This window comes from Galeopterus variegatus, unplaced genomic scaffold (genome assembly GCF_000696425.1).
Source record: "Galeopterus variegatus unplaced genomic scaffold, G_variegatus-3.0.2 Scaffold529, whole genome shotgun sequence".
NCBI lineage: Eukaryota > Metazoa > Chordata > Mammalia > Dermoptera > Cynocephalidae > Galeopterus > Galeopterus variegatus.
The window spans coordinates 170,690-181,173 of record NW_007726640.1 but is presented as its reverse complement, the minus strand read 5'-3'; the positions used below and the strand labels follow the sequence as shown (position 1 = coordinate 181,173).

Here is a 10,484-nt window from a genome sequence, read left to right as displayed (position 1 = left end):
AATAGCCTGGCTGTCTTCCAATCAAATATTACTTATGGACAGTGAAATTAGAATTTCTTATTTTTATGTGTCACAAAATAGGATTTTTTTTTCAACTGTTTAAAAACGTTAAAACCATTCTTTGCCTTGGGAGGTACAGAAATAGGTGGTAGACTGGATTTGGCCCATGGGCCCTAATTTGCCCACCTCTGGCTTAGCCAGAGTGGCCATCCCAGGAGGCATTGAGGGGGTGGGTGGCCTGAGAAATTCCCAAAGTTCCATTTATCTGGGAGCCCAATTTTGTGTTGTCTGAAAGATAAGTTTTAAGTTATCAGCCTTTACTGGGCTACATGATGACCTTTCTTACTTGGTAATAACAGTAACATACAGCGTTGTATATTCAGCAGTCAGGACAGCTGCTACCATCAGTATTTTACAGAAGAAAAGAGAGGGTAAGGGATTTTAGGGTTGGTTAGTGCTGGGGCCCTAGCCTGGTGGCCCACCTTGGGTGCAGCAGCTAAAGTGTTGCTAGCTCTTTACTCCAGGCCAGGCCCAGGCAGATACTGACACTATTAATATTTCCATCTCATGAGGAAACTGAGGCACAGGATATTGAAGTAACTGTGCCACGATTACACAGGTCATAAGTGGTAGATTCTGATTCAAAACCTGGGAGGTGGCTCCAGTCTATCAGGGTTTCTCAGCTGTGGCTCTGTTGACAGTTGGGGCCATGTAATTCTTTGTGTGGGGCTGACTTGTGCATTATAAGATGTCAAGCGGCATCCCTGGTCTCTACCCGCTAAGTGCCAGTAGTACACCCCCCAAGTTGTGACAACCAAAAATGTCTGCAGGTATTGCCGTATGGACCCTGGGGAGCAAAATTGCCTGCAGTTGAGAACTTGCCTCTTATTTGAAGGGCAAGATATGTAATGCTTGTTTTTTTTAAGTCCAATCAGTAGAGGTGCTTCCATTTATGTCAGATATCTTTCTGCCTCAAAATTAAATTCTGAGGTCATATAGGATTGGATTGGAAGCCCAGCTCTGCCACTTGCCAGCTGTATGCCTTGAGGTAAGTGGGCCTGTCTGAACCTCAGTTTCCTCATCGTGAGGGAGATACATAGGATTGTGGGAATTCAGTGAGAAGCCTCCTGTGCCCAATCCATAGCGGGCTTTCTAGAATGTTTATTTCCTCCCTTACCAGTACAGGTCGTGTGTTCTGGCAACTGACTGTACTTGGTGTTTGGCTGACACCTCTGTTGTTGATTGCACCCGAAGCCATTTCCAAAGTCACTGTGGAACATTTCAGGCCCCACACTTGCCCTGCTGTGTAAGGACAGGGCTGAGCACTGGCACAACACTTAGGATGATCATCCTTCCACAGGAGGAAATGTAGGCTCAAAGGTCAGCCTTCTAGCGCCAACACTGGTTGGCCTCCAGCATTGCCGAAAAAGAATTAGAAGGACCACTAGCCTGGAGAGTGGGCCCGAAACAAGGCCACTCCCACGGGGCTGTGTGTCCACTTGTCCAGTTTGTGGATGATGGGCTTGTCGCCTGCCTGATGGGGGGCTCTAGCACCAGTTTTTAAATCAAAATGGCAACTGCAAATGGTTTTTCCCAGGCCACAAATGGGTGTTTTTCTTTGTCGTGCTCTAGGTCAGATTGCTAGTTTTCATGTTTGTGTATAGGGCAATGGGAGGTGTCAGGTTTTCTGAAGCCGAAGGATCAATCCAGCCAGTCAGGGACGGAAGGGGGAGAGTGGTTGGATGGGGAGCCTTGGGCTTCATGGAGCAGAGCAGGGGCAGATGAGTAGCCTGTTACTCTTCTTGGTTAGGTTAGGACATCAGCAGTTTTTGATCTCCTTAGCACTGAAGTAATAATGCAGCATTTACTGTGAATAGACACTATCTTTTACTTTCTGTGCATTGACTTATTTATTCCTCACAGCCTTATTTAATCCTTATTTCTGTCTATTGACTTATTTAATCCTCACAACTTTATTTAATCCTTATTTCTATGTATTGACTTATTTAATGAGGTATGTGCTATTATCCCATTTTACACATGGGGAAACTGAGTGCCTTGCCCAAAGGACACTGGAATGGCCGTGGCTTTGAGTGTCCTCATTATTAACAGCTTTTTTCTTTTCTTTTTTAAAATTTATTTTTAATCAACACATAGTAGTTGTACATATTTATGGAATACTATGTGATATTTTAACACAGTATACAGTGTACAATGATCAAATCAGGTGAATCAACATAAGCTTTTAATATATCAATAATATATCAATATATCAATAATATGTCATTGCAGAAAGTTATTAAAAAACATAGGCAAAAGAAGAAAACAGAAACCACCATATTCAGCCACCCTGGGATAACTGTTGTTACCATTTTAGTGTCTATTTCACTAGACCAGGGCTCTGCAAATTATTGCCCTTGGGCCACATCTGCCTGTTTTTGTAAATAAAGTTCTTAACAACTGAACTTGCTTGTAATGGAATGTAATTATGATAAAAGTGCTGTTCATATTTGCAGAATGATACTGACCTTCCAAAGTACTTTTCTAAGACCTATTTCATTTCAGCAGTTTAATTTATGGGGGGCAGTGAGGGCATCTCAAGGGCCAGAAATCACTTGTTCATTTGTTTGTTCTGTCATTCATTCCGGCCCCATGCTTCAGCTCAGTTGAGTGGAGGAGGTCTTAATTGAAAGTACGTATTCTGATGATGGTGGCATTTAAACATGATGGTTCCTGTCATTTCTTTTTGTTTCCCAGGCTTAGAAGTTTGTTTTTTCATCTCTGACAAGCAGCTTTTGGTGGCTCACACTGGTGGGTGGGGACAAACTGCAAGTTTCTATGAGGCTTTTCCCATGGAGAAGTGTACTCATACTGCATAGCTAAAAACACCCACACTCAACATTTCCAACCCACCCCAAGAAAAAGAAGGTCTTGTGTGGAAAGAGCACCAGGCCTGCTGACTTGCTGGGTCATCCCCTTCGCCTGGCTGGGCCTCACTGTGCCCATCTGTAAAATGGAATTCCTCTTCCCAACTGCTTATTTGCTTGCAGCTTTGCTATTTCCTGCTCAGACAATAGATGGTGGAGTGTTGGTGGCGCTCTTTGGGACCATTCAGTTCTTCACCAGACCTTTTGGCCCCCTGAACCTGCTCAGCCATGGCCTCCCAAGATGCCTGGTGACATAGTCACTGGACACTCCTCTGGGTGGTTAAGCTCCAACATAATTCCTGGTAGACAGCTCCCAGCATGAATACCCCATTGCCGGGTTAACTGAATGCATGTGCATGCCTTGTTCTGCTCCTGTCAAAACCCCAACAAACCACAGCAAAGAGGTTTTTTTTTTTCTTCTTCTTCTTTAAGAGAGAGAGAAACCCATCAAGCCTGGGAGAACAGGAGCCCATTGCCGGGTTAACTGAATGCATGTGCATGCCTCGTTCTGCTCCTGTCAAAACCCCAACAAACCACAGCAAAGAGGTTTTTTTTTTCTTCTTCTTCTTTAAGAGAGAGAGAAACCCATCAAGCCTGGGAGAACAGGAGGGGAGATTAGTACCAACATTTTGAAAGCCAGAAAGCAGATGAACAAGCGGTAACTGGCTTAACAGAACTGAGAAGCCTGAGTCCTGATGCCACAGCGAGGAAGCTGGTCACCCCCTGTACCCCAGATCTGCACTGCAGGGCTCCCAGAGGGCACAGGGGCTGGCAGCAAGGGTGCCCCCTATGGAATGGGGGTAGTGGAAGGGGGGTATCAAAATAAGAAGGGTTGAGTGAAAGACTCCCAGATTCTTTCTCCTGCTCCTTGTGGCTGGAGGCTACCCACTTCAACCCCAAGATAAAGCAGGTGGTTCATTCTCAAGAGAGGGAAAAGCAGAGGGTCTTGGCACTGTGGACCGATGGGCTCAGCATGGGTCCTGTATTGCAAGTAGGAGGGTAAGGGTCTAAATAGGTGCTGAATCCTCGGGCTCCTGGCCAAACTTTATCATCCAGGCAGAAGACCAGAAAACTTTTCCCTAGGGAATCTGACCAATGAGGTGAAAGACCCTAAAGATACAGGCTTGGGATCCCCAATACACAGCCCTCCCTAAACCATCCTACGTTGATCTCATGGTCCAGTCCCACTACATGCTCAGCTTTTTGGTTCCCATTCATAGCAATGACATAACCAAGGCTTACCAAACATTTGGGTACAGTTTCTTGTGAAGTATGCATAAAGCAATTGTACTTCACAGGGCCTGGTTTTCCAAAGCCTTGTAGTTTCAAATATTGACCTTGCAAAGGACAGGAAATTTTCCCCAGGCTATATATTCTCTGTTCTAAGATAAAGAATTGTAACACAGCAAGGTTGCTGGCTCAAAGACAGCTTACTGATTGATATGTAAAGATACTGGGAAATTGCTGTAAGAAGAGAATGTTTGCTAAAATCAAGCTTTTGTTGCAAATTGCATTATAGAATGTCACCTTACTGAATGTTACCAGCTTCTATTGTTAAACTTGTTAAACTGTACTTAGAAAAAAACCCCCACCTATGTTCTCTTCCTGTAACTTCCTAGTCTGAAGAATAAATGTGGGAAGAGAACACCAATTTGGGGTTAATTTCCCAAATGGAAGGAATGCCTCGCTCATGAGGGTTCTGGGAGATTAACCCCTTTTGGGGGCTTCTCACTGCTCAGAAGAGATGGGCTTTGAGTAATCTTTGGCAGCTCTGTCACCCAGGGGAAAAGGGGTGACAAATCTGTGGGAGGCAAAGCAACAATTTCTAATATAGTAGACAGGGCCCAAACAGCCAAACAAATGGATGCAGGAAACTTGGCAGAAACAGAAACCATGCCAGAGAAGAGAACATATGAAAGTTATCATTAATATCTTCTCTGAGGTCAGACAGGATGAGGTACACATAGGAACAGGATGCTATAAAAAAGAGAACATTCATAGGCCAAAAACAAGCTCTTGGACATTGAAAACATGATAGCAGAAATGAAGCACTCCACTGAACAGAAGATAAGGCTGAGGAAACACCTAGAAAGTAGAAGAAAAGAGAATAGGAGAGGGAAAGATACATAAACTAGTGGCCCAGTTTAGGAATTTCAACTCCAAATGATAGGACTTTTGGGAAGAATAGAGAAAAAAGAGGTAAGGAAATCACCAAGGCGATATTTGAAGACAAATTCTCAGGTTTCCAGGTTGAGAGGTCCTGAGAGATTTGCTGCCTTGTTGATAGAAGCAGACACATGCCTGGGTCCATCTCTATACAATTGTGGAATACTGGAGACAGAGAGATGATGCTATAAGCTTCTGGATATGAAAAAACAGGTCACCTACAAAGGATCAAGGATCAGAACAACTCTGGTTCTAGCAGCCTTGGAAGCCACAACATAATGGTCCAGAACTCTGAGCGAGAACGTTTTCCTTCCTAGAATTCCATACACCGCCAAATGATAGTGTCAAATGTGAGGGCAGGAGAAAGACAACTTTAGAACATCCAAGGCCACAAAGCATCTACCCCCAACCACCTCCTATACCCTTTCTGAGAAAGCTACTTGAGGATGTCTTCCACTGCAACCAGAGAGTAAACCAAGGAAGAGCAACACACAGGAGACAGGAAACAGGAGATCCAACATAGAATCAAGGGGAATCTCCAGGGTGATGGTGAGCAGGTAGCCCAGGGAAGGATAGGCAGGTTGAAGGCATTGTAGTCTCATGCCCTGCCATTGTACTATCATGTTAACTGGATGCCGCTACTGAAGGATATGCTCCAGCACAATGAGAAAGTCCAGCAAGAAAGAGGGGGCCACTTGATCCCCCAAATCAGGGTTCCAACCCCAAGGAAAGGCAAGGGGATTTCTAAGGATGTCAGCAAAGGGAGCCCCCAATGATGGTAGTACAGGGGTCTAGAAGACAACCAGTCCAGATGAAAAGAGAATAGAGGCCTCCAGCAGGGATGTCACCAATGAAAAAAATAACAGAACTTATCAATTAGCAACAGGTGCAAGGAACACCAAGGAAAGGGAAAAATCATGAGCTCCAGGAAAAAACAAAAAGAAAGGAAACAAAATCTGATCACAGACCAATAAAACACTGAATTTACCAAATTACAGTATACTCTATTGAGAGAGGGAAGCGGATTGCATGGCCTTGTATGAGCCAAATCTGCTTCTCTCCAGGTGGGAAGGCCATGGATGGAGTCACCAGTGGAGGACTCACAGATAGTGTGAATGCCAGAAAAAGTCAACCATGATTTCCTGACGTGTGGAGGGGTGGAGGTGTGGGGCAAGGAACCTCTGTTTTGTTGTTGTATGTTTTAATAATTGTTTTCAGTTTTTTAAAAAAGTTTGAAATATGCATAGAGAAAAAGTGCATGAACCATGTTAATACCATTGAACACGTCTGAAGTATTGGAATGTGTGGAATTCCTCCCTCCCTGCTTGTAAAACTCCCACCCTGTTGTAAGTTTTTTAGTATTATTTGAGCTCCTAAATCGTGGGCATGTGAAGTAGAAATCAGTTTAAAAATCTAAGTGTGCACCTCGGGGCCGGTCAAGGGATTGCTCCTGCTAGGGTCATGCGCCGGCCTCTTGGGACGGTGGTTCTCTCCCTCGAGTCTCCTTATGAATTGCTTCAAGGTCTCTGGAGAGCAAAAGCGAAGCTTTTTGGTTTTATAGGTGGCGAGTGTGATTCCCTCCCTGAGGCTTCTGCACATCTTCCCTCACGCAGCTCTGTCTGTCCTTTTTGCTCTGCAGGCCGAGCATGTCAGGCCTCCACCTGGTGAAGAGGGGACGGGAACACAAGAAGCTGGACCTGCACAGAGACTTTACTGTGGCTTCCCCAGCCGAGTTTGTCACACGCTTTGGGGGGGATCGGGTCATCGAGAAGGTACAGATGGGTCCCGGCACTCTGAGTGGGGCTGAGTTGGGGGAGAGAGACCCTTCCTCCCAGCTGGAGGTGGGAGAACCAGCGTCAGTCACATCCTCATGCTTCAGAGAGGGGGGAGAGCCACTCTCTTGTGACACTTGCTCAGTGCTGGGTCCTTGACTTCAGGAGCTTTTCACCCTCACAACAGTCCAATGCAGCAGGTGCATCACCCCTGTTTACAGAGGGAGTCTGAGGCCTCTGGGCATGGTCAGGAGGCTCCTGAAAAGAATCCTGGGTGCTTCCATGAAAGGGGCTGCTTCTAGGTTATTGGGAGGAAAGCATCAAACCCAACCCTGCCCTCTCAAGGTTTACAGCTTCTTAGAGGAGACAAGACTCTTGCAATGTAATGACTGTAACGGAAATAGCCAAGGTTTGCCATTTCTGAAGGCTTTTCACATTGTTTTTCATTCATCTGGTTAAGGCCCTGGGCCCCATGTTTGATTATTCCTGTCATATTTATGGGGAAGCCAGAATTCAGAGACTTGACATTGACTGCCTAAGGTCACATAGATAGTAAGTGGTGGGGCTGGGATTTGAACCCAGGTCAGTTTGGCTGTAAGGCCTTGTTCTTTTCCATTTTACTTGAGGGTGGTGGTAACAACAACAGCAATGAAACAACAAGGGCAGCAGCGGCAGCTGCCCTTCACCAAGGGCCTGTTCTGGGGAGGGTGACCTGTTATTTGCTTGACATCATCACATCTCATCTAACCATCCCACTGCTCTATCAGTGGGTATTATTTTACAGATGGGGAAACTGAGGCTCAGAGAGGGGAGGTTGCTTGCTCTGTGGTGGGGCTGGGATTTGAACCCCAGCTATGGACTCCAGAGGCCACACCCGCACCCCAGCACATTGTAAGTGCAGTGTTGGGTGGTGGAGACTCACGCAGGTTCCCAAACCAGGCTGCCACCTGTCTTCCTGGTTGAAAATACTAATTTCTCTACCCTGCTCTAAGATCTTCGGATGTAGAATCTCCTGGGTAGGCATCCAGAAGCTGCATTTTTGCCACACTCACCAGGAGACTGTTTTGCAGCCACCCCACTAGTTGCCAGCATTTAGTTCTCAGGAGCCGTGCATAGAGCTGCAGCCCAGAGCTGTTGCACTTTCTGGCTTAGGAGATGACCTTGGCCTGCCCTCTCTCCTAGACTCCTCGTGGGAAAGCTGCAGCCATGGGGATTAGAATAGCAAGCTGGCTGGCAGCAGCCTTCTCCCCACAGGGCTCCCACAACATTTGTTGTGCTGGAACCATGGAGCCAAGGAAAACCAGGACGTCCTGGAGTTACCTGTAGTCCTTCCCTCTTGACCAAGCCCTGCTTTGGTAATAAGATTGAGAAAGCCAAAACCCAGCCATTTCATCATCTCTTCCCGAGAGGCATTTCTAACAGGGTAGAAAGAACATTTTATGTGAGCCAGGAATGCAGGGGTCAAATCCTGGTGTGATCACTCATGGGATGTGAGTTCTGAGCTCAGTTTCCTCTTCTGTAAAACAAGTCATCACCTTCCAAAAGAGGCATTTCTAACAGGGTAGAAAGAACATTTTATGTGAGCCAGGAATGCAGGGGTCAAATCCTGGTGTGATCGCTCATGGGATGTGAGTTCTGAGCTCAGTTTCCTCTTCTGTAAAACAAGTCATCACCTTCCAAATTTCTGATGAGTCTTGCCCTTCAAGGCTGTCATGAAGATTAGACAGCAATCAAGGGGCTTTCAAATAATGAAATTGCTATGTAAGTCAGAGCTTTGAGGCCCTAAGCCTATTTTTTCTTTTAAACAAGATTAGAGCTTGGTTTTATATCTTAGAGACCAAGCTAGGAGGTCAGCCATTCCAAACTCCCCATGTGGAGGTAAAGCTCAGAGAGGGAAGGGATCTGCCTAAGGCTACACAACAAGTTCATGACACAACTAGGAACTGAAACCAGGACCGCTTCTGTTGCTCTCTGCATTTGGGGACAGCCAGCATTACTGCTATTCCTCTTTACCAAATCTAGAACTTTTAACCTTTAGAATTCAGAGGCAGCTATGTGAAGGGTAGGGTGGGCAGTTCAGAGCACAGGTCAGACTGTGCAATAGAACAGATCTGGATTTGAGCCCCAGCACTGCCACTTACTAGCTGTGTGACTTGGGAAAGTGCCTTAACTCCTCTAAATTTTAATGTCTTTAACCCCCAAATAGGGATAATAACAAAGCCTCTTCCAAAGGTTTGTTGTGAGGGTGAAATGAAACAATGCAAATCAAATGCATTGTACTGTAGCTTGTACATGCTAAACCCCCCCAAAATGTTAGGGGTGATCCTGGTGGTGCCAAACAAAGGATCAAAATCATCCATCCATCCATTCATTCATTCATTTGATTGTGCATTCCTGCAGCTGGCAGACTTTGAGCACTTGCTCTGTGCCGGGTGGTGTGCTGTAGAGATATGGGGAGGAATGATGCACTGCAGGTAGCACAGGAGGCTCTGCAGCTGTGAGATGGACCGTGAGGTAGTGCCCAGCCTCCAGCTCAGGTGGATGTGCAGCTCCGGCTTCTTCCTTTCCCCACACAGGTGCTCATTGCCAACAACGGTATTGCTGCTGTGAAGTGCATGCGCTCTATTCGCAGGTGGGCCTATGAGATGTTCCGAAATGAGCGGGCCGTCCGATTTGTAGTCATGGTGACACCCGAGGACCTCAAGGCCAACGCAGGTAACCACTTGGGCCTTGACTACCTCCCTCCCGCCACCCCCCATTTTTACCTGCCCTCACCTCCTCCATCCCGCCCAGACATGTTCCTTCTGTATCCCAAACAGAGACCAATGGCTGCTGTCATGAACCTGTATTTATTTGCTCTTTCTTCTTTAATTAAAATGTCTGCTGATAACAAGAGTGACACATGTGCCTTATACAGAAGCAAATGGTTAACATGCAGAGTGGAAAACCCCCTTGAGAAATGTCCATGTTCCAGCAGATTAGTGTCTCTCCCCAGACGTTTTTTCCCGCAGATGTATGTACTGCATTTCATCATTCATTTTTTCTTTTTATTTACCTATACGAGTATCTATGTCTATTAAAATGGATCATTCTATTAGTAACTGTTGGATGATTTACTTTTTTTTTTCCTGAACAATCTTATTCCTTTGCAGACCGTTCTCCACGCAGCAGCCAAAGCGATCTTTTAAAAACATAACTTGGGTGTCATCACACTTCCTTAAACACTTCAAGGCCACAGTGCTATTCCCAATGTCAGTACCCTCAGCCCCATCCCCTGAGCCCTCCTGGAGCACAGACCCTGGGCTCCGCACTGCACAGACATGGCCTTGTTTGTTACTCACAGTCCCATGTACAAGTGAGACAGTGGAGGCTCAGGGACATACCTTTATCACTGCCCGCAGCCTCACAGTCAGCATGTGTCACAAGTGGGATTGGAACTCTGGTCTGAGTTCAGAGCATCATCCTGTAGGGTGTTCTATCATGCTTAAGACCAAAATTCCAGGGCTGGCCCGGTGGCGCACTGCTACAGTGCGCCGCTTGGGAGCGCAGTGGCGCTCCCGCCGAGGGTTCGGATCCCACATACAGACCGGTTCCCGCTCACTGGCTGAGCGAGGTGCGG

General features: G+C 46.2%; 1 protein-coding gene across 1 annotated transcript in view; it reads left to right on the top strand.

Annotated features, from left to right (window-relative positions):
* The window catches only part of ACACB (acetyl-CoA carboxylase beta), a 121,416-nt gene that overhangs the window by 14,268 nt on the left and 96,664 nt on the right, over positions 1-10,484 (top strand). Inside the window, exons 2-3 of the mRNA XM_008569783.1 lie at positions 6,733-6,865; positions 9,442-9,580. Of these exons, the coding sequence (XP_008568005.1) occupies positions 6,733-6,865; positions 9,442-9,580 (272 nt within the window). The remainder of the gene's footprint in view (positions 1-6,732; positions 6,866-9,441; positions 9,581-10,484) is intronic.